A 23,965-nucleotide genomic window follows, 5' to 3' on the forward strand; every position below is an offset into this window, starting at 1 on the left:
CTGCTGGGCTGGCAACAGACAGGGTGGGAGGGAGCCCCGGGGGTTTGGGGCCCCCTCCGTCAGCCCCGCTGGTGCAGGATGGGGGCAGCCGCGGGCAGGGTGGCAGGGAAGTCGCACTCGTGTGGTCACAAACGCAAACACTTCTCTGGGGCAAGTCAACAGGCCAACCACTTCCGGGCAGCCCTGCAGGCCACGGCCCGATCTCCCAGGGCCCCGGCCCCTCCCACGGAACCCCCGTTGGCCGCCCTACACGGTGGCCAGCAGAGGTCCATGCGGCTGCTCTGTCGGCCCTGCTCCTGGCTCTAGAGGTGTCGCCCAGCTGGACTGGGTTCACGGACGGGAACCTCAGACGCCATCACCTCCGTGCCCCCTCCAGCCCCAGAGCTCCTTCAGACCCCAGCTCTGTGATGGGCACCTCAGGACTGTCTGAATGCAACTCTCTACCCGCCCCTGGCCGTGTGCCACCTGTGTCTGCTGCCCGCAGGACAGGACCGTCCCCAGCCTTGTCTCAGGCCCACCTCGTGCCTGATGGTGAGTTTCCTGGCCCCACCCATGCCCCCGCCGGGAGCCTGGGTACAGGCGGAGTGGGGGACTGTCCATCTGCCTGGCCTGTGCCAGGTGGATACCAAAATGAGGACGCACCCATACGACTGGCCAGCACCCAGGCCAGGTGGAGGCCCAGAGCCTGGGCCTGGCGGGGGTGGCTCCCGGAGAAGGCCGACTCTGAAGGGAGAGGGTGCCGTGGAGGCTCGAGTGCAGCCGGAGAGCCTGCCCAGCTGGCAAGGGCTGCCTGGGCAGGCTGCTGGCCGTGGGCCAATGCTGCGCTGGTCCGCGGCAGGGCCCGGCTGCAGCCCATGTCTTAGGAACCCTTCCGGGGCTCATGTCTACCCTGCCCCATGCCCTGGGGGCCTCACAGACCCTCCTTCATCCCCTGCGGATCAGAGGCCTCTCGCAAAGCCAGGCCTTGGTGCCTGGCTGGGGAGACAGCTGCGGCAGGCCCGGACACTCTGGGGCGGGGCAGACGTCTTAACCCTTCTCCTTCACAGAAACCTCCAAGGTCTGTAGGGACTGTGACCCTGGCCTGCAGGGTGGTGGCAGAGACAGAAACGGGGGTCCCCATTCCGAGCTCATGGTCCCACACCTCACCCTTGGGAGGCAGAGAATGACCCTGGCAAAGTGGCCGTCCTGTCCCATGGGAAAGGACCACCAGGGTCAACGCCGGGCTCGCTGCCTGAAGAGTTAAGCACGTGATGTCATGTGGGGTGAGGCGCGGGGACAGAGCCAAAGACCCACAGCAGTGGGATTCTGCAGGGGTGGGTAAGAGGACCCCATAGGAGCGGGCGGTGTTCTGCTGCAGGCTGGACAGTGCGGAAAATGGCATTGGAACCCCCGCCTGCGGGTCCCACCCACTCAGGAGGGTCTTTGAAGCTTACCTGGAGGAAATGCAGAGGTCCCTCCACACGACGCACTCAGATGTAGGAGACAGGCGCCCCCCGAAGCTCTCCCGCCCTCCCTCCCCAGGTGCTGGGCTTTCCTTGGCACCAAGACGGCCACTGGAACCTTGGTTCACAGGAGAGGTTCACAGCGGGAGATGCTCCAGCCAGGGTCAGCAGACAGGGACAGGTGTCCTGGTGACACCGTCCAGCCGGGGATGGGCTCCCCCCCAGAAGCCACGCCCCCGGAGCTGAGAGTGGAAGTGAGGCCCAGGCCAAAGGAGAGCAACGCGCCTCGTGGGAGGTGCTTTATTTCATTTATTAACAACACGGGGCCGGAAGGCCCGGCTGCAAGACCCTGTTATCACAACCAGCCTCGGGCCCCTGGCTGGCTCTCTGCTCCCACTCCCATCCCAGGAGCTGCTGGGCTGGTGATGGGCCCAGCCTGCACCATTCCTGCCCGCGGGAGGCGGGGTGTGCCCCGGGCCCCTTGCGGGGGCCCATCCCCAACTCCCTTGAGAGAAGGCGCCCTCTCAGCCCAACAGGGACTGGGACGGCGGGTGGTGCGCCGGTCCCCAGCCACGTCTGCTGAGGAGGAGAGGGCCTGGGGACTTTCAGGGGACCAAGCCCTTCCCAAAGGGTTCCTGCCACAGGTCTGCAAGCCCCCAAAACACCTGCCTACCTGCCGATGGGCGGGGTGGGTGACGCCTGGGATCTCCCACCCCCCCACACCCCTGGGATTCTAGTCCTCACTGGAGTTGTCGAACTCCTCCCAGTCAGACACACTCATCACCTCGGACGCGAAGTCTGGGTCGGCCTGGCTGCGGTCAGGGGTCCCCCGGGGGGGCTCGAGCAGCAGGGACCTCGGCAGGGTGAGCACGCAGGCAGCCAGGCCTGAGATGGAGTTGTCCAGCTGCGGCCCCTCCTCCCAGCGGTCCCTGCCTGCGTCGTAGATGTGCACATAGCCCGTGCGGCTGCCGCGGTTGTGTGAGCGGCCGCCCAGCACGTAGATCCTGCTGTCGAGCACAGCGATGCCCGGCTCCCCATGCCCGGCCGGGAGTGGGCAGACGGAGGACCACTGCCCGGATCTGCAGCTGTAGCAGGCCACCTGCAAGGCAAGGTGCGGGCTCTCAGGGAGCTGGGGGACCCTCAGAGGGCAGGCTCCGACCGGCTGCCGCTCTGCGCCACCTCCCCAGCCCCTCAGTCGGCCTGTGGCCCCAGGCCCGCGGGTGTCTCCCCTTTGGCCTGGGGGTGCTGGCTCACTCCCCTCCACAGCTGAAGCTGAAACTCAGAAGCCAAGTGCACAGAGCACTGGGGAAGATGCAGATAAAAAGAAGAGAAGAGACGGGCTTACTGAGTCATGATGACCACCAACACTCTCTTGGGAAGTACCCGGCGGTCCAGTGGTAAGGACTCGCACTTTCCCTGCCGGGGCCCCAGGTTCAATCCCTGGTCAGGGAGCTAAGATCCCACAGGACATGCGGTGTGGCCAAAAAAGAGAAAAAAAATCGTCTTCAAAGCTACCCTAAATAGTAAACGTGGGAACCGGGGGAAATGTCCAACCTACTAGTGATCCAAGAATTGCAAAACAACCTCAGGGACAAACCGTCAGCCGCTAATGAGCGGCCACTGGGGAAGAAAAGGCGCCGGCCGGGCACCCACCTGGCCAGTCAGGGCGGCAACGTGCACAGCTGCGCCGAGCCACGCAGACGCCAGCTCTGCCCCTCCTGCTGCAAGGAGGCCTGGCCGCCGGGGGCCCGAGCCGGCCTCTGCGGGCCGGTAAGCGCAGGGACATGGACACAGGCGGACGGGCGACCCTGGATCTTCGTGGGACCCCTAATTGCACAGCCCTTGGAAGCAGCAGGGGACGTGTGAAGGCCCAAAATGGGAGAGGAGCTGCCAGCTTGGAAGAGGAAGGGGCCCGAGCGGCCAGCCCAGAGGCTTCCAGAAGCCAATAAGGGCTTCAGCTCACAGCGGCGAGGAGCAGGACCTGGCCCTACCGCAGGGGCTGAGCTCTGCTGACACCCCGGGAGACAGGACGCTGACCCTCCCTGGGCTCTGCCGAGGAAACACCCCTGGACTGTCGAGCCACAGACGGTCAGCACACGCTCCTGCGGGTTTACGTCGCTGCGTTTGTGGCAGTCCGTCCCAGCTGCAATAGGAAATGAAACGCTGGAGCCTCGTGGCTCTCAGCGCTGGAGTGTCCCATCCGGGAACATCCAGCTAGGCGGGCTGAGAGCCAGGGAACCTGCATTCCTGCTGAGTTCTCTCCTGATGTGGGTACTGCTGGCCCGGGAGCCACATTTCGAGGACCACGGCTCTCACCTCAGGAGATGACCCAAGATACCCGAAGAGCTCCACAGAGCAAGCGCTGCTTCGACTGTTACCTGAAACGGCCACCACTTGGCCAACCCCAGCGTCAGCGGTCTGATGGACTCTGCACAGCCACTGGGTGGGGTGGGGCGGCCCTGAAACGAGAGGGCACACCCACAGGCGCCAGGAGCCGGCCGGGCGGGTGGATGTGCAGGAGGGCTAGCACTCTGGGCCGGGGGCCAGGTTTCAGGAATTCTTATCCCCTTTCTCCATTTTCCCAGAGTTCTGCAATGTGGTTATACTAACTTTATAATTAAAGCTTTTAATAATAGTGGACACAGGTGACACTCTTCTCTGTGACACCCTAGTGGTAGACACGTGCCATTTGTCTCAACCCCGAGTGTGCACCCCCAGGAGTGACCCCAGGCCAGCGGGTTATCCGCTGTAAGGACGCCACCCTGTGGTGGGGGTGCCAAGTGCGGGGAGGAGGTGGGCGCGGGGGGCCATGGGAAACCTAGCTGCTCCGTTGGGCTCTAGGGAACTAGCAAACGGGCATATGTCCCACGCCTCCCCCGCACCCCGCTTACCGCCATGGCCGGCCCCTCACTGACACCCGAGGGAGGCGGCCCGCTCACCTGGTGCACGTCTCTCCGGTAGCCCGCGTCATTGTTGCTGCCCCCGATCACGTACAGCTTGTCCAGGAGGGTGGCCATGCCGTGCCAGGCCCGCCGCACCGGGCCGTCAGCCAGCGTGTGCCAGGTGTCGCTCCCCGGCTCGTAGCAGTGGGTCTCCTTCAGGTAGTCCTCCCCGCGGCGGCCGCAGGTGACGTACATCTTCCCGTCCAGCGCGGCGCCCGCGTGGGCGTACACCTGCGGCCGGAGCACCGGCGTGTGCGCGCGCGCCAGGAGGCCAGGGGCCCGCCGCGAGGACCCCCGACTCCTCCTCGCCATCTGCCCGCATCCTCCCTGGACGCCCCCTCCGGTCCCCCACCTTCCCCACGGAAGATGACTCCAGGGCCCAGAGGCGATGCTGCGCTTCCCCGAGGGGAGCCGCAACCCCTCTTTCCGCACCGCCGCCCCCCCGCAAGCAGACATCTGCACGGGACCCAGAGGAAACCATCACAGCCCCATCTTCACAGAAGCCTCCAGACCCCCATGCCCGCCAACCCTCCAGGCCTGTTATCAGCTCCTTTTCCTGCTCCGATATGATCCTGCGATTTTAAATATGGTGAATCACACCGCTTAAATTTCGAGTATGGAACCAGTCTTTGTCATCGACTCTATTTGGTCATGAATTTCTTTTGGAAGGAGAGAGGGGCATTTGCTAGTATTTAGTTATGAATATTCACATGTGACTGTATGTATGACACACTCGCTCTTTTTTGGGGGGGAGAGGCTGCTGTCTTGTATGGTTTTGGTATCAATTTAATAACAACTTCCTAAGGTGAAATGAGAAGTACTCTCCCTCTAACATTTTCTGGAAAAAAAGAATCGGTATTTTCTTTAAAAGTTCGGTGAGATTCTCCAGTTAAACTACCTGGGCCTGGACGTCATTTCCTTAGCAGGCTCGGGCCATTCAGATGGTCTGCTTAGTCCCGTGGGGCTCTAGCGCTTGCGCTTCTGAGGACTCCTGTTTTTCCTTCTGACAGGGTTTTAGTAACGCACCCCCCTGCCCCCAGCGCTCTTGATACTTTTAATTGTTTCTGCTTTCTTCCTCAGGCTTCCTAGAGGTCTGTCCCTTTCATTCATCTTGTGAAGACCTGGTTGTCTCACTGATTTTTCTCTAAGTTTTTCCTTCCGCTTTGCTGAGTTCTGCTCTGGTGTTTATTCTGTTGCTTCTTCTGCTTGCTTTGGGCTCACTCTGCTCTTACTTTTCTAGATTCCTGAGCGAAGGGTTTAGATTACTCATTGAGATTTTTTTTCCTCCCTAATGAATGCTTTCAGTGCTACAAATTTCCCTCTCAGCACAGCTTCAGCTGGCATGCCACAAAACTTGACATGTTGTCTTTTCATTTTCACTCGGATCAAGGTCCCCAGATCCCTTGCTGGGTTGTCATCTATCTCAACCTTTTGAGTTTTCCGAGTTTTACATACACATCCAGAGTTCCAGGTAGTACTGAGCAAGAGGAAGTGGGAAGGACCCTGAGACAGGTGGGAGTGTGGGCCCGCCCTGCCATGGGCCCTGCGGAAATCCTGAAGGCCCCTGCAGGGGCTGTACGACCACCTCTGCAGACCCGCGGGCCCCCTAGCCTGGCAGTGTCCCCGAGCCGATCAGAGCTAACCCCGGCCAGCACGGCCCTGCACTCACACATCTCCATCTCCGGTCTGGCCTCCCAAAGCCTGGCTGCCAACCGGCTGTGCCCAGTGGCTCACATCTGTCATGTCCCTCCCACAGCCCACGCCTGGACCACCCACGGGACAGAGCCTGCTCCCTCTCTACACACGCACTCCCCTTGCTCCGCCTCCTCCTCCCAGCCTGGAAGGTTCTTTCTGTTTCTCTCAATGGCTGCCATCTTTCCTGGACGTGGTCTCACTGACACCTCCCCGCCCCCACACACAGTCCAGTGAGGCCCTCATCGAGCACCGCTGGGCTCGGCCCGACTCCCTTTCCGCATCTGTGCAGTGACCGAGAGCACTCTCTCCCGCTAGGCTCAGTCACTGCCACCACCGGATCCCCAGGGCTGCTGAAGGAATAGACCAAAGTGAGGAGCCTCGGCCGCCGGGGAGAAGCGCCGGCTGAAGGCCGAGGCTGCCCCTCCGTGGCCAGGCTGAGAAGCACAGCCTCCCGTCCAGACAAAGAACCCCTGGAGCCCCTCCTCCCTCCCCTCCGCAGGAGATGGAGTCCGCCAGCGTCTGCTGCCCCCTTCTCCTGAACAGGCAGGGAATGCTCTCCAGAAGGGCTTCCTCCCCAAAGTGGCCAAGGAGGGGGGGGGCGGGGTGCTTCCCCGTCCTGGGAAGAGCCCTGGGGGGAAGTCCTGGCCTTCTGTGGGGTCACACAGGCTGTGGAGGGGAGCTGGGGGGCTGGGCAAGGTGGGGGCAGTAAAGAGGGGACAGGAGGGAGAAGGGGGGAGGGGAGGGGAAGGGAGGGGAAGGGGGGAGGGCAGGAACAGGGTCAGGGAAGGGAGGGGCGGGGCGGGGCGGGGCGGGACGTGGAGGGGAGGAGAGGGGAAGGGTCAGGGAGGCAGCGTGCCCATCTGGCCAAGGCCTCAGGCAGGACACGGCCATCCTTCCTCTGCTCTGCCCGGTGCCCAGAGGTGCTCACAGACGCTGCGACCCGGGGTGCAGCACAGACCAGCAAGGGCCCCTCTTGCCCTGAGGTCCTGTGTCTGGTTTGGGGGTCAGGGTCTCAGCACCCAAGTTCTTAAGCTCAGAGAGCCACCCCTTTCAAGCATCACCTCTGTAAGATGAACACGTTAACATGTTCAAGCTAGAAGAAAACAAGGCACTGTGCAGGACACACAATTTACAGAAACACAAACAGGAAAAACGGCACTTCCGAAATGCTGCTTTCTGGCTTCGTGAAGGGCCTGCCCTCTGGGAGGTCTGAGGCTGTGGGGTCCTGCCTCTCCCGTCCCTCCTGTGGCCCTCTGGACACAGCCCGGCTCACCTCAGGGGAGCCAAGGGGCAGGCAAGGGGAAGGCTTCCGTCCACTGAACTGTAGGGTTACAGCAGCTGCCGGGGGCCAAGGTGAGGAGACCCAGAAGGGGGTGGAACTCAGGAAGGGGCCTCTCCCAATGCCGCTGGGAGCCCCCACCCAAGCTCAGGGCACAGCTTGTGGAGACAAGAGGGCTCTTGTCCTGGGCCCGGCCCGGCCTCCACTCTGTGAACCTGGGAGGGGTCCCTCGGGGGGCTTCCTTACCTCCCTCTTGAGCGGGGCCACGTAGGCCCAGGAGTTGGTGGCGGGGTCGTAGCGCTCCACGGCGGTCAGATCGTTGTGGTAGTCGCGGCCCGCCACCGCGTAAATGTAGCCGCCCACGACGCACACGCACAGGTCCGCGTGCTCCTGCTGCAGCGGCTGGATCTGGAACCAGCGGTTGTGCCTCGGGTCGTACCTTGCGGGACAGGGAAGAGCACGTTAGCAGGCCCGTCCCCCAACACGCCCCCACAGCCTGGAGGGCACAGCTTCCAGACCCTCGCTGACCACCCCGAGCTGCCCGATGGCTGTTCCTATAGCACCTCCATCTCACCGTCTCACTCCAAGGTCCCCACGGCTCTGTGCTCAGGGAGGCCCCCAATTATGGTCTGTTGACTGGACACCTGGGCACAACGGCCTCCAGCCAGACACCCCATTTTTAAGCCTTTGCCCCAAACACAAGTGAAATGCACTCGGCAGTTGCTTCTTCCCTACGCGGCCCCTCCCTGCCAACCAGGAAGACCACAGAGCCGGGTTGAGTGAATCTGGGCCTCAGCTTTGTTCCCTCGGCTCCGCGCCCAGTGGGGTGATGCTGCCTGCCAAGAGAAGCTACCACGAGGGGCCGCGGGGTCGACAAGTGTGATGAGGCCCTTAAAGCACTGTGGCCCACGTCTGTGGTCCTGCGCCCCAGGGAACCTGGCTCGGGGCAGATCACACTCGGTGTGCTTAGGAAAGACCAGGCCGAGTGAGCCTGTCAGTGGTGGAGCCAGTCACTCACTGAGTGGACATCACGGCCCTTAGTCCTGGCACCCAGGGCCTCCTTCCACTGCAAGTCAGGAACAGGCCAAAGGGAGCACAGCGGCTGTCAGCCTGTGCCGGGGAGAAGGGCGGGGCCTCGGAGGGGAGGGCGGGGCCTCGGAGGGCCCCTGGGGGCCGCCTTTAAGAACTGAGCTTGCATTGAGAACTGGCCCTGCCAGGTGGAGGCCCAGCCGGAGGGGGGGCGCGAAGGCATGAGACATGGTTTCCTCTTTTCTGAACTGAGTACCCACTTCCCATCTAACCACAGAGTGTGCCAAGCTCTGGATCTCCCCTGGGTCCTGGGGCAGGGACAGCAGGGGAGGCTGAAGGCCGGTGTGGCTGTCTCCTCCTGGCCCGGGGTCCATCCGTGGGGTGTGGCTGGCCAGACCTGCCCCTGAGCAAGGCTGGCACCAGCTCACAGCTGCCTGAGGCAGCCAGCAACCTGTATCTGCCCTGCCGCCTGTCCACTTGTACAGGGGGAAGCTTCCCAGAGGCCCCAGATGTGGAAACCAGCCTGGAAGCCTCCAGGAGCGGAGGCCGGGGGGCCTGCCCCACTTCCCCTGCTCTGGCCCAAAGGAACAGGCTCAGAAGATCCCAGCCTCACAGACAGAAAGCACGGCCTGCTCTGGACCTCGCGCCCAGCACACGGCTGACAGCAGAGCTGGCGGTGAAGGGATATGGCCTGAGATGCGCTGGGGCTTGTGGGCCTGCCCTGCCCCTGGGCTGAGGACTGTGTGCTGGGGGAGCGGGCTGACAGGCAGCCACCTTCCAAGGAGGCTGTGCAGCTAGCAGAGTGGAGCTAAGGGCACAGGAGAGGGAAGCTGGGCCGGGCTGCAAGGGCAGAGGGTGCCAGGGTGGCTGTGCTCCCAGGCCCGGACCCTCCCTTCCTGCCACGGCACTCTCTGCAGCCCCGCACCCGCCAGATGGTGGCGGTGCCTGGGGAGGGGGCGTGGGTTTCCCAGGAGAGGAGACATGAGTGGGAGGATCCAACGCCACAGGGAGCCCCCGGCCCGGGGCCCCTACCTCCAGCAGCGGGACTCAGCGCGGAAGCCCTGCACATTGTTATCCCCTCCGATGAGGTACACGAAGTTGTTGAGCACCGCGATACCCTGGTTGGACATGCGGGGCGCCAGGGACGCGGTGAAGTGCTTCCACTCTCCCAGCAGCGGGTTCAGGTACTTGGCCTGGTCGCTGAGGACAGTGGACGGCGTGGAGTGGATGCCCCCGAAGCCCACGACGCACTGGAAGTCCGAGCGCAGCTCGGTCTGTGGGCCCTGCAGACTGGGCTGCAGGCTCTCGTTCCGGTGGTACATGAGCGCTTCGGCCACGGTGTCCCTCAGCGGGCTGGGCTCCAGCTTGTCGTGCAGCCGCTGTAGGACCTCGGCCTCCATGAGGGGGAAGCGCACGGTCTCCAGGAGCTTGGGCGGCTCGTGCAGCGGGAGCCGGTCGGCCTGCACCTGCTCCGGCGGGTAGTGGTAGAGCAGGGCGCCCTCGTACACCTCCGTCTCGCAGGACACCTCCAGTCGGTTGCTGCTCAGGAGGGCGTAGACCTTCTCCAGGGGCAGCTGGCGGTACTTGTCAGTCCTCGAGAAGGCCACGAAGTTCTTGAGGATGTAAGCGTCTAGCTGCTCGGTCAGGCGGCTCAGGTCGAAGAGCTCGGCCAGCCGGTAGACATCAAGGATGTTGTCCTCGTCCACCCAGGGCGTGAGGAAGTCACAGCAGAAGTGGATAATCTCCGGGATCTGTGGACAGAGCGGGCCGTCAAGCCCAGGCCAGGTGTCCAGGCCTGGTACCCCATCCCTGGGGCACCTTGGAGGGCCAGCACATGGGGGACAAGCCCCCAACAGTCACTGGCACCACCACCAGGAGGCGGTGGGCCGCACACTCGGAAGCGTCATACCCGGCAAGACTCGCTTTAGAATCAACACTGCAGAGAAGCCCAGCGAGTTAAACCCAAAACAGAGCCGGGTGGCAGGGGTGAAGGGAGGGCTCCCCACCTCAGGCCGGAGCCTCACCTGAAGCTGGCAGGCGGCAACCAGTGTCTCCTGGACGTTGCTCAGGCTGAGCTCCAGCTCGGACGTGTAGATGAAGTGCAGGATCTGGCACATGGCGTTGTAGGACACGCCATGGATCAGGACCTCCTCCTGCTCCATCTCCTTCAGCCCCCCAGCGAACATGCCCCTGCGCAGGGAAGACGGGGCATGGCTGGGTGACGCCCACGGCGCTGCCGGAGGGGCAGGCCGAGGCTGGCTCGTACCCTGAGCCATCCCATGGAGGCACCCACAGCTCCTGACCAAGCTTGGGACCATTCTGGAAACCTCCATCTCACACAGCCTAGGACCTGCACGTGCGCCCCCGGGCGTGGGGCCAGCGGGCTTTCTGCTGCGTCCACCCGTGTGATTCCCGGGGCTCAGCGGGAGAGGTGAATGGGAAAAGTCAATGTCCTCCACTCAGCATCCCCCGCCCTGCGGCTACTCAGCACCGAGACCCGGTCACGGGGCGACTCCACAATGAAGCCAAGCGGAAGACCCCTGAGCGCGGAGCTAAAGCCGGAGGACGACAGAGGACAGGGCGTTGCCGGGTGTGGAATTGCTGTCCAGGACTGAGACGGGGTGTCTGCCGGAGGAGCGGCCAGCCCGAGGGGCCCCTCCCTGAGGAGGCCGTGGAGGTGGAGGGCGCCCAGGACCAGGGCCAGGATGACCCTGCAGGCTGGCCGCTGTGGGGGAGGGAGCCTGGGCCACATGCTGCTAGGCAGGGTCGGGTCTGGACGGACACCAGGAAATGGAGGTGCCGTCGGGGAACTGATCCCAGGTTTGACCTAGGGACCTCAGACTCCAGGCTCCATGGGGCAGGGTGGAGAGGCTACAGCGGGGGCAGGAGGCCCAGCAGGCCTGGGGATCCGGAGGGGAGACCCGATCTGGGGCTGACCAAGGGTAGCTGGGACCCAGGGGCAAGAGGTCAGCAGGAGCCCGCCCCGGCCCCTACAGAGCAGGCACCTTTTAACGTCCCGGCTGCGGGGTCAGTCAGGGGCTAGAGGAAGCGGCGGTGGTCAGGGAAGCCTTGGGGCTGAAACGGGACAGCAACACGCTGCCAGAGTGGCCATGTTCCATTTCGACACACGCACGCACACACGCAGACTCACAAGACTGAGAGGATATGAAAGGGTGAAACGCTCCGGCCGCCCTCAGCTCCGGCCCCCAGCTGCCCTCCCAGGGCGGCACCATGCCGAGGCAGGGCCCACGCCTGGATCCGCACCCAGCTTCGCCTTCACAGGGCATCTTGGAAACAGCCTGGATTATCCGCACCCACAGGGCTGCCCCTGGGCAAAGGTGCCAAAGGACGCAGCCGCGTGCTGGGCCCGGGCTCCTCTCGTCTCCTGTCGTTTACCCGATGGGCGGCTCTGCCCCAGGGGCTGCTGGGAACACCAGGACCAGTTCCAGGAGAGCCACCGCTGGGTCAAAGGGTGCCCCACGTGCTCGCGCCTGGATGCCTCTGCCACAGCCTGTCACGAAGCCCCACCGGGAGCGGGGGGCCTGCCCTGGACACCCCTAGAAGCAGAGGGAGAGGACGCTGGCTCCAGCCGCCAGGGGGCGAGGGAGAAACCTGGCAGCGGACAGAGGCTTGGGTCGCGGGTTTAGCAGCTGTTTTCACTTTCTCTTCCAAAGAGTGCAGGTGCTTCGCCCACTTCCTTTTAGACTCTTATCTCCTCAACTTAAAGAAGCTGGAGCCTCTGTGCATCGCTGGTGTGAATGTAAACTAGTGCAGCTGCAGAAGACAGTTTGGGGGTTCCTCAAGACATAACACACAGAATTACAGAATGTTCCAGCAATTCCGCGTCTGAGTGCATACCCCACAGAACTGAAAGCAGGGCCTCCGAGAGACTTCTGCGCCCCACGCTCACAGCAGCTTGCCTCACGAGAACCAAGAGATGGGAACGACCGGTGTCCGTCGACGAAACGGGCAAACTGCAGTGCGACAAACCGCAGCGCGTGCTTCAGCAGAAGAGGATGATCGACACCCGCCACAGCCCGGAGGAGCCTTGGGGACACGGCGTTCGGCCAAAGCAGCCAGTCTTCAAAGGACAAGTACTGCCTGATTCCATTCATGTGAGGTCCCGAGAGCAGTCGTGGAGACAGAAGCACAAGGTGGCCATACCAGGCGGCCACCCGGGCTGGGAGGAGAGCCATGGGAACTGTTTCACGGCTACAGGATCCTTTTCACAACGTGGACCGGTTCCGGAGATTGCGCCAGAGTGGATGTAATGAGCACTACTGAGCTGCACGCTGAAAATGGTCACAATGGTCAAGCTTTAGGTTTTCTAGAAATCACAATTTAAAAAAAAGAGAGAGACACGTTCACCAAGTGTCCAGCAGGCGGGGAATGACCATGTAAGTGGAGGACACAGACAGCACGCTTGCGAGTCCCGCGGACGCAAGAGATCCAAGCAATCCATCCTCAAGGAGATCAGCCCTCAGTATTCACTCCAAGGACTGATGCTGAAGCTCCAATACTTTGGCCACCTGATGTGAAGAAGTGACTCATCGAAAAAGACCCTGATGCTGGGAAAGGTTGAAGGCGGGAGGACAAGGGTACGACAGGGGATAATATGGCATCACTGACTCGAAGCGCATGAGTTTGAGCAAGCCCCGGGAGTTGGTGATGGACAGGAGGCCTGGCGTGCTGCTGTCCACGGGGTCACCAAGAGTCGGACATGCCTGACAACCGGCAGCACAGACCACAAAGAGACCGCGGCCTGTGCCCGCCGCCGGGAGGCCCCAACCAGACAGCACCGGGCGCCACTGGCTGCCTCGGCCCTGAGGAGGCGGGGAGCTCCCTCCAGCCCAGACACCTCCTCCATACCCTTGAGACCAGGTGTGTCCCGGAATCCAGACGTTTCAGCCGGAGAAAACACTTATCTGCCACACGTATGATGTCACAACCCTCCATGGGAGCCTAAAACCAACACCTCGAATCCAAGCACCTCAGTATTTCCCAACCAAAAGTATAACAAAAATAAAGAAGTCTCATCTCAGTTCAGGACAGTTTGCATGGTTTAATGAATTTGTGCCAAACTTTAGATTTACAAACAAACTGGGGTAAAGCAGAAGAACCCAACTCTCCCCTTCCTCTCAGAGACCATCTGTCTAGACAGACGGGACAGCTCTCCACCAACAAAGCAGCTCTGGGGGACCTCCGGAGGGCAGGGCCGAGGGTTAGCGACACCCTGGAACCCAACAAAGCACAACAGAGCAGCTTCGAGGATCAGCGGTTTGGGGCTGAGAAGTCTGAGATGGGCTTTGCAGGAGCCACTGTGTGGAGGCTGAAGACTGGGTGAGCGTGGCGGGGGGCAGGGGCACAGCCGCGCGCGCCACGGTTTCCCATCCAGACAGTGATTCAGCGGCGGGCATGGGCGCTGGACACGACTCCGCGCCCCTCGCCTGTCTGGAGAGGCCTACGCGCCAGCTCAGGCTGGTAAGCGCCTTGCATCAGAGGAGAGGCTCCCTAACAGGGACCAGCTGCCCTTCTGCGAGCAAGGCCCAGGGACGGGGGTCTGTTGCCCCAGGAGCCCGGGCCTCACGGAGGGTTTCACACTCTGATTCATGAATAACTCAGCTTCCCGTGTTGGCTGACACCACAGAGCAGACCAGGGGGCTGTCAGCCCCAGCTGCACGTCGCCGAGAGCCTGGCAGACACCCCACAGGATGTCCCCTGCGGGGCCCAGCTATGGGCCCACAGACTCCAAAGGCCTTCGCTTCACCCTCACTCGCGTCAGAGACCTTTCCCAGTCTCACTGCGTCATTTCAACCTGAGTTAATAAGCAAAATGAATAATAAAGAAAAAAACCCGCTGAACCTTGGGAATCATCATTTCACACGTGTTTATCAGAGATAAGTCTGGGCTCTCCCTGGTCCCAGGGGGAGAGGGTGTCAGCCTGCACAGTGACCAGGCCAGAGAAGAGAACGCCTCCCAGCAGAAGCCCGCCCAGGGCCAGCTGCCAAGGGCCGAGAACGGCTCCTGGAGGACGCGGGAGACACAGGAGGCCTCCTGCAGGCAGGAGAGGCGGCGCCCGCCCCCGGCCTGCAGGAAAAGGGCCGTGACTGGGACAGACAGTCGATGTGGGGAGAGGAGTTCCACGTGGAGGGCTTTCGAGGGTGCGGCCAGGAGGCCCTGAGCCGGGGGGACCCCAGTGCCAGACCTTCTGGGCTCTGAGACCTCCCTGAGGGGGCCCCTGGCCACCCTACCCCGGCCGCTGCCTGGGATCTCAAAGCTTGTGAAGAGTAAACGCCCATGAACCAAAGGGACGCTGCTGTCCCTGGACACGCCTGCCCTAAGGCGCCAGCCACCACTGGGTCGCCCTCTCCATACCCTCCTTCTGGAGAACAGGCTGCACTTACACCATAAAGAAACATTTTGCTCATTAGCTTCTAAAATCCAAAGACGAGAACTATAGCTGAGCCTTGAAAAGACAAGGACCCGACGGGATAGAGCCGGAGCAAAGGGTCTCAGGCCCAGAGCCCTGTTCACCGTGGCGGCAGGGGGGCCGCCCCTCGCTGGGTCAAGTCGGGGTGGAGGCATCCACTCTGCCCAGTGTGCCCGGTGCTGGGCAAGCCTCACGCAGGAGACTGAGAAACTCAGGGGGTCACAGCACCCGCGGTATGAGGAGGTGTGAGCAGAAGGCGGCCGGCCGGGTAAGCGTATGAACGCGGCTATGTGGACGATGTGTGCGCAGGGGCTATGTGGACGATGTGTGCGCAGTGCTGGCCGCCCGCCTCAGTCCTCACGGGAGTCCCCAGAGGAGCCGGGGCGCGAGTGGGCTTCCTGACAGTGTTACAAGAACAGTGCGTGCGGCTGAGATGAAGGCACAAAGCCTCATAAGGTCTTGAAAAAGGTGGTGGTTACAGAGGCAGCGAGAGCCAGTGTGGCCCAGTGGGAACAACAGGCGTCCAGCTCTTTGGAACATTCTTCTCAACATTTCCAAGGGCCTGAATGTTCTTTAAAATGAAATGACAGGGAGCCAGAGTAAAGTAGAAAGAAAATCTGTACCACACTAAGATACTGTCACTTACTGCTAGAAAATTCATTCTGGAAAATACAGTATCGGACACCACCTTTCAAACAAGAACAGAGAACGCGCGCCTACTGACCGGAAGTAGTCGCAGGAGGCGGCCAGCAGGATGCGGTGGGCCTCGAGCTGCTTCCCCTCCACCACCAGGACCACATCGAAGAGGATGCCGCTGTCCCGCAGGGCCAGCAGCCCCCGGAGCAGCGCCTGGGAGTGCTGGGCGCTCCGGTAGGTGCTGCTGACGCAGTGCGGGTGGGAGGGCTGCGTGGGCAACTTGCAGAGACGGGCGAACTCCTGCTCTTCCGCCATCCTGACCACGGCTCCCAACCTCAGCTCCGCGGCTGTCAGCTGGCAAGACACGGGGCAAGCGTTGAGCCTGGGGGCCACGCAGGGCTGGCTGCGCTGCTCTGGGGCCTCCCTCGCGCTCACCGGTGCTTTCCCCGGAGGTTCAAGCCTCTAGCACCCTCTTCCCTACCAGGGTCCAGACTTGGGGCCTCCTTCCTCCCGACCTGTGTTCCTTCACAACTAAGACCCTCCTTCCTATTTCATTTCCTTTAGCATGGCTGTGAGACAGAAGGTTCTAGAGATGGACCAACCCATGGGAACCCAGCCGGTGGACCCCGTGTGGTGAACCTCAGCGTGAGGCCCCTCAGCCAAGGAAAGGGGACTAAAGACAGCCAGTCCCTCGGGGCATTCTAAAATCCCCAGAGGACAAACACGAGGACCAGCGCAGACCAGTTCTCAAGGGCTCTTCCTCTCTCCTGTTGCGAAAGAACACTGGGTTCCCAACGCAGGAATGGACGCAAAAAAAAAAAAAAACACCAGGGGCCTCCTAGAAGATCCCGTGATTAGAACTCCATGATTCCACTGGACGGAGGGTGGGACAGATCCCTGGTTGGGAAACTAAGATCCTGAATGCTGAGCCAACCAGAAGTGACTAGGGACAGCTTGCTGCTTCGGTCAAGGGGCAGCCAATCCGTCCTGCACCAAGCTGGGGGATCAAGCTGTGCACCCTTCAGGCCACAGGACCGCCAGCCAGCGGGCCACGTGCTGCAGGCCACGAACATCTGCCTTCCCCACCTCTCGTTCCTCCATGATCCCCTCCCCTAATGTGCTGCTTCTTCAACCCCCTACTGGACCTTTGAAAGAAAAAATGAGAAAGAGATTCTACAATAAACAAAAAAGTATATGATGAAGCTTAAATTTCCTTCCCACTTAGGTCCCCAACCAGACTGTCTCTCAGAGGCAAGTATTCTACTTCCCCCACCCTTCCGGGCAGCATCGATGCATTTGCAGGCAAAGCTGTAAAACTGAATTCCCCGTCTTAGTAGATGTTACACCTTCACCTTACATCCCTCCCACAGTCCACTGTATGGGTAATCCTACTTTATTTAACCAGTCCTTTTCAGAGGGATGTTTGGGTTTCTGCCAATTGTTTGCTGGTGCTAAGTTTTGCACTGAAAATCAGAGATTTGCAGTGTCTGTGGTCGCTAAGTGAGGAGCATTTACTGAATACAGAGCTGCTGGTTATCTTAGTTTGACTGAGTAGAGGACCTTTCAATAAATACTGCCAAAGTGCCTTCCATAGAGGGTGTACCAATTTATTCTCCCACCAGCAAAGTGAGAGAACCAGATTCCAATCAGTGTGTAGGACACCAATAGCGTTTCTTTTTAATCTTTGCTGACTTAACAGATTAAAAAAACAGCATTTCACAGGCTAACTTTGTTTTGGTAACTGACGAAATTTCAAAAAATAAGAAAGTGGAACGAGGCACATCCTTTAGGACTGCCTTCCCACGCCTGTTTTTCTGAAATAAAGTTTGTTTACCCTGGGAGCTCACTTTCTGGCACCTTCAGTGAAGCCCTCCCTTAGACTCAGTATACCCTCAACCCGTAACGATCCCAGTCATCACACAGCAAGGCCCTGTGTGCAGTCCTGCGAGGGAGGAGAAAGGAGGCTTCACGCCCCAAGCAGGTACAAACTCAAGGACGCTAACACGCATTTCCGTAAACTCATGGAGGACAGGGTCGGAACATCTCTGAAGAAATGTCCGACGACACCCTTTACTGAGGAGGCACCCCAGTCTTCTGCAGGGCCCCAGTCAGCGTCTGCACGAGGCAAGGTCTGCAACAAAGGGAAAGGGGTCCCAGTCCCCGGGGGGGGGGGGGACCCGCGGCGCGGACGGGGGAAGCGCTCTGGGGCGTCGCGGCCGCGGGGCAGGGAGGCGCCCGGGAACAGGCGCTGGGCCCGCGGCGGGCAGAGAGGCGGCCGGCCCTCTGGGCCGAGGCGTCGCGCTGACAGCATGGCTTCCAGCGCCGTCCGGTTCCATCCGCGCTGCGCGTGCGGGCCGACGCGGGCGGGCCGGGGTCCAAGGTCGCGTCGGGGGAGACGGCGTCCAATAGGCCGCCTGTTGCAGGGCAGCCAGCGAAGCGCCAGGAGGCGGCCCCGAAAGACGCGGGGGGCGACAGGCCCGCCCAGGGCCCGCTCGTCGGCGCCCCCAGGGCCCGCCGCGCCCGGGGGTCCCGCCCGCCGCCCCCGCCACGTCAGGCTGCGGCTCGCCTCGGGCCGCCGCCCCCTCTCCGCCTCAGTGTGCTCCGGGCCGGCGCCCCCGCCTGCCCGCGACAGCGCCCGCGCGTCCGCTCCGTGCCCGGGGTCCGAACCCGGCCCCGCGCACCGAAACGCCCGCCGGCCCGCGACCGTCGCTCACCTGGCGCCGCCGCAAGCTGAGGCCGCACTCGCGGGGGCGGGGCAGGGAGGGGCGGGCCTCGGGCGTCACGTGGGCACGCCGCGCAGGCGCCGTGACGACGCGGGGCGGGAGGCGGGGCCGGGGCTGTGGAGGGGCGGGGCCACGGCGTGGTTGGGGGCCCGCACAGAGGCGGAGGACCCGTGCTGCAGAGTCTCCGCGCGGTTCTCGGTTCCCTACCTCCTCGCCCGGCGCGGCAGACCCAGCAAACAATGAGGACGTGAAGGAATGCGTCTGGCAAGGGGTGGCGCCCTGTAAATCCGTTCCCTCCTTCTTCCTCTCTGTCCCTCCCTCGAGGTCCCCTGAGTCTCCCGCCGCCTGCTGGATGCTGGCGGGGACATAATCACCGCCAGTGTGAACAGGTGTTTTCCTGTTTACCAAGATTCTAGAGTCAATCTAGGAAGTCAAGAAATACCTGGCGTAACAGGCAAACTTGGCCTTGGAGTATAAAATGAAGCAGGGCAAAGGCTAGTACAGTTTTGCCAAGAGAACGCCCTGGTCATAGCAAACACCCTCTTCCAGCAACACAAGAGAAGACTCTACACATGGACATCACCAGATGGTCAACACCGAAATCAGATTGATTATATTCTTTGCAGCCAAACACGGAGAAGCTCTATACAGTCAGCAAAAACAAGACCGGGAGCTGACTGTGGCTCACATCATGTTGCCTTGTTGCCAAATTCTGACTTAAATTGAAGAAAGTAGGGAAACCACTAGATCATTCAGTTTTGACCTAAATCAAATCCCTTATGATTATACAGTGGAAGTTACAAATGGATATAAGGGAATAGATCGGACAGATAGAGTGCCTGATGAACTATGGGTGGAGGTTCGTGACATTGTACAGGAGGCAGGGATCAAGACCATCCCCAAGAAAAAGAAATGCAAAAAGGCAAAATGGTTGTCTGAGGAGGCCTTACAAATACCTATGAAAAGAAGAGAAGTGAAAAGCAAAGGAGAAAAGAAAATATATACCCGTTTGAATGCAGAGTTTCAAAGACTATAGGGAGAGATAAGAAAGCCTTCCTCAGTGATCAATGCAAAGAAATAGAGGAAAACAATAGAATGGGAAAGACTAGAGATCTCTTCAAGAAAATTAGAGATACCAAGGGAACATTCATGCAGAGATGGGCTCAATAAAGGACAAAAATGGTATGGACCTAACAGAAGCAGAAGATATTAAGAAGAGGTGGCAAGAATACACAGAGAAACTATACAAAAAAGATCTTCACAATCCAGATAATCACGATGGTGTGATCATTCACTTAGAGCCAAACATCCTGGAATGCGAAATCAACTGGGTCTTAGGAAGCATCATTACGAACAAAGCTAGTGGAGGTGATGGAATTCCAGTTGAGCTATTTCAAATCCTGAAAGATGATACTGTGAAAGTGCTGCACTCAATATGCCAGCAAATTTGGAAAACTCAGCAGTGGCCACAGGACTGGAAAAGGTCAGTTTTCATTCCAATCCCAAAGAAGGGGAATGCAAAAGAATGCTCAAACTACCACACAATTGCACTCATCTCACACGCTAGCAAATTAATGCTCAAAATTCTTCAAGCCAGACTTCAACAGTACATGAACCGTGAATTTCCAGATGTTCAAGCTAGATTTAGAGAAGGCAGAGAAACCAGAGATCAAATTGCCAACATCCATTGCATCATTAAAAAAGCAAGAGAGTTCCAGAAAAACATCTACTTCTGCTTTATTGACTATGCCAAAGCCTTTAACTGTATGGATCACAATAAACTGTGGAAAATTCTTAAAGAGATGGGAATACCAGACTACCTGACCTGCCTCTTGAGAGGCATGTATGCAGGAGAGACCTGTATGCAGGTCAGGAAGCAACAGTTAGAACTGGACATGGAACAACAGACTGGTTCCAAATAGGAAAAGGAGTATGTCAAGGCTATATATTGTCACCCTGCTTATTTAACTTCTATGCAGAATACATCGTGAGAAATGCTGGGCTGGAAGAAACATAAGCTGAAATCAAGATTGCCGGGAGAAATATCAATAACCTCAGATATGCAGATGACACCACTTTTATGGCAGACAGTGAAGAGGAACTTAAGAACCTCTTGATGAAAGTGAAAGAGGAGAGTGAAAAAGTTGGCTTAAAACTCAACATTCAGAAAACAAAGATCATGGCATCTGGTCCCATCACTTCATGGCAAATAGATGGAGAAACAGTGGAAACAGTGTCAGACTATTTTGGGGGGCTCCAAAATCACTGCAGATGGTGACTGCAGCCATGAAATTGAAAGACGCTTGTTCTTTGGAAGAAAAGTTATGACCAACCTAGACAGCATATTAAAAAGCAGAGACGTTACTTTGCTAACAAAGGTCCTTCTAGTCAAATCTATGGTTTTTCCAGTAGTCATGTATGGATGTGAGAGTTGGGAGTATAAAGAAAGCTGATTGCCAAAAATTGATGCTTTTGAACAGTGGTGTTGGAGAAGACTCTTGAGAGTCCCTTGGACTGCAAGAAGATCAAACCAGTCAACCCTAAAGGAAATCAGTCCTGAATATTCATTGGAAGGACTGATGCTGAAGCTGAAGCTCCAATACTTTGGCCACCTGATACGAAGAAGTGACTCATTGGAAAAGAACCTGATGCTGGGAAAGATTGAAGGCAGGAAGAGAAGGGGGATGACAGAGGATAAGATGGTTGGATGGCATCATCAACTCAATGGACATGAGTTTGAGCAAGCTCTGGGATTTGGTGATGGACAGGGAGGCCTGGCGTGCTACAGTCCACGAGGTTGCAGAGAGTTGGACACGACTGAGCGACTGAAGTGAACTGAGAGTAAATCTGCTTGCCAGCCTGCAGCCGGGTCCTCGCACTCCAACAAGAGGCTCCTGTGTTCCTTTTTCTCCGCCGCCCCGCAGAGGACCCTATCCTGGGAGGCTCAAGGGCAAAGGCCGTGTCTGGAGGATGGAGAGCTCTGAGGGGAGGACAGAGCTGGGATAGCTCAAGGTTGAAAAGATTGGGGTGGGGGGGCAGGCAACTGTGGATGAGGGAGGAAGTAAGCAGAGAAGCACTGTCCTGGCCACGCACCCCACTGCGTGAGGCTCCAAACAAGATGAGTAGACAGGGCCCTCCCAGGAGCTGATGTTCTCAGTGGGAGAGGCCATCCAGGAGGACTTTTGGGAGGTGGTGGCCACACAGCTGTGTACCAGATGAGGACTTTGCGGGGAGCAGAGACAGCATTCCAGTTTGAAGACTGTGTCCGCAGATCCAGTCTAGCAAGTGGTCGGCCGGCCGCCAGGAATTTCTAAGCATGAAAGGAAACTTGGAGACCAGACCTGGCCCTCCAGCCTGGGTCAGCCTGGGCAGGCTGATGCCAGCTCATGTTGCAGAGACTGGCCTGGAGGGGCAGCAGGGAAGCGGCTGGGACCTGGGGAGGAGGCAGGTTCCCCAGTACCTGTAGAGGGGAGTGATGCGTGAGGAAGGGTCAGCCCAAGTCATGGTAGGGGACAGCCGAGCTCCCCTCATCACAAAGAGACCGGAGCAGGAGTAGGTTTAGGGAAAGACAAAGCCCTCCAGGGGCCCAGGACGGTGAGGAGGCCGCAGATGTCCAGCTGAGAGTCTTTCTGGGGGAGTCATGCCCTTCTGGAGGTGATACACCGAGCCAGGACAGGAATGGGGAAAGGAAGGTGAGCCGAGTGCAGAGCACACTGGTTTTCCAAGGGCACCCAGAGGGGTAGGGAGGGGGTGACCGCAGAGGCCCAATGGGGCTGGAAGAGGGAGTCCTCTCCCAAGGGTAGCAGCAGTCAGCCTGCAGTGACTGAGCTGTGAAAGGAGGAGAAGGCCTCTGATGGTTCTACAGAAGAAGAGAGAGGCTGGAGGAGGACACCTCCTGGGTAGGAGAGAGGAGCTGGCGGGTGGGGAGCGGTAGGGTGAGTGAGGACAGGAGGCCCGGAGCAAGGCGGGGGCACTGGCCGGGGACTGTGGGGAGAGGACACGCCCCCGTCTTCTCTGAGCTGGAGGGACCGTTATCTCAAAATACAGCCGGCTCGAGTTAGTGGTCCCCGCCACAGAACGTCCGCAGGAGAGGAGGGGCAGGGCGGGGGAGGCCTCAGGGAGGGGCGGGCAAGATAACCTGGTGCCCTCCCAGGGACGTGTCAGCTGCCGAGCGAACCCTCTGTTCCCCGAGGGTCCGAGCTCTGTCTGCTCCTCCATGGCTGCACTTCTGCAGAACAGGGCTGGCGCTCAGCAGAGGAAGAACAAGAAGGGGGAGCTGAAGGAGAGAGAGGCCAGGAGCAGAGACCCTAGGTAGCAGGCTAGTGTAGGCTGAAGTCTCCGCCCAGCGGAAAGGACCTTAAAGGAGAGCACCACTGTGCTTGTCTGCAGAGCAGTTTGATCACAGCCATCCTAAACAAGCGAAAAACAGTTGAGACTGGCGAAGACATTGGCAGCAAGTGGCGAAGAGTCTATGAAAAAATTCATCCAGGGAATCCCCTGGAGGCCCAGAGGTTAGGACGTGGTGATTTCACTGGCCAGGAAATTCACGATCCCACAAGCTGCACGACACAGCCAAAAATAAAAATTTTTAAGCACAAAACAATAAGAAATGATATTGAGTCCATTAAATAAGTGGAAACGAATGTGAGCAGTTAACACTCAAAAGAGGACAAAAACCAGAGAATTCCCTGGAGGTCCAGTGGTTACGACGCCTGGCTTCCAATGCAGGGGGCGCGGTCTCCACCCCTGACTATTATCAGGGCAACAAAGTCCTGGCGCCCCGCAGTCAGGGAAGCCCATGCTCCAAGGGGGACAAGCCCATGTGCCACAAGTAAGACCTGACCAAATAAATAAATGGGTATTTTAAAATATATACATCAGAGAAAGTAAAAACAGACCTGCAAATGACGACGTACATCAGTGAATGCATTTGTAACGTAACTGAAAATAATTATTCAGAATGCATCAGGAAGTTTCTTTCCCAGCTATTTCTTTGCTCTCGGCTGACCTGGGTCTTGCTTGCTGCACAGGCTTTTCTCCAGTTGCGGCGAGCCGGGGCCGCTCTCCGGCTGTGCTGCGGGGCCTTCTCACTGTGCTGGCTTCTCCTGTTGCTGTCCTCTGGGGGACACAGGCTTTAGCAGTGGTGGCGCACGGGCTCAGTTGCCCCTCTGCACATGGGATCTTCCCGGATCCGAACTGGTGTCTCCTACGTCGGCAGATGGACCTTTAAGCACTCCAGGGACTTTTTTTTTTAAATAAGAACTTTTAAAAGTTAATAATTAGAAAGTCAACCAATGTGAAAAATGATAAAGGGTCTTTACTGGAAGCTCACAGAAGAGGAAGTCCCAGCGGGTATAAACAAAGGAAGTCGAGTTCAATGACAGTAATACTCAGGAAATGCAAATGTTGCACCTCGCTTTCCCACGCTGGTAAAGAAAATATTATTCTGACACCCGTCGAAACAGTAAGAAAGACTACTCAGGAAGACTACTGCCGTCCTTGGGGGCTCTCAGTGGGGGAGGGCTCCGGTTCACCTCTGAGTACAGCAAAGAGAGCTAGGGCCAGAGTGAGGGGTTGCTGGCTGGAAGGTTGCTACATGAGATGTCAAGGGGAAGGGCATTCTTGCTGCCCTGGCCTAACGGGATCATCCAGGGTGGGGAATGAGGAACTTTATCAGGTATCAGGGCTGGGTGTACCCCTGGAACCGGTCAGGCAAAGAGCTGCATCTAGGCTAGGCAGTTGGGAACAGGTGCGGTGCCAAATGTGGCACTCAGAGTGGCTTACAAACA

General features: G+C 59.2%; 1 protein-coding gene across 3 annotated transcripts; it reads right to left on the reverse strand.

The window, feature by feature from the left end:
- Window positions 1–1,716: 1,716 nt before the first annotated feature.
- Window positions 1,717–23,518, reverse strand: KLHL22 (kelch like family member 22). 3 transcript variants are annotated; one of them, XM_070385707.1, is made up of 7 exons: window positions 23,185–23,518; window positions 15,542–15,807; window positions 10,412–10,577; window positions 9,420–10,138; window positions 7,605–7,797; window positions 4,382–4,615; window positions 1,717–2,541 (listed from the first exon to the last, which is right to left on the reverse strand). In XM_070385707.1, the coding sequence occupies exons 2-7, from the start codon at window positions 15,766–15,768 to the stop codon at window positions 2,176–2,178; spliced, it is 1,905 nt and encodes a 634-aa protein (XP_070241808.1). In that variant the 5' UTR covers window positions 15,769–15,807; window positions 23,185–23,518; the 3' UTR covers window positions 1,717–2,175. The 3 variants fall into 3 exon arrangements, with proteins under 3 accessions (XP_070241808.1, XP_070241807.1, XP_070241806.1); XM_070385706.1 differs by having other exon boundaries at window positions 23,075–23,518; XM_070385705.1 differs by lacking the exon at window positions 23,185–23,518 and adding an exon at window positions 18,168–18,270.
- Window positions 23,519–23,965: the final 447 nt, after the last annotated feature.

This window comes from Bos mutus, chromosome 17 (genome assembly GCF_027580195.1).
Source record: "Bos mutus isolate GX-2022 chromosome 17, NWIPB_WYAK_1.1, whole genome shotgun sequence".
Taxonomy (NCBI): Eukaryota; Metazoa; Chordata; class Mammalia; order Artiodactyla; family Bovidae; genus Bos; species Bos mutus.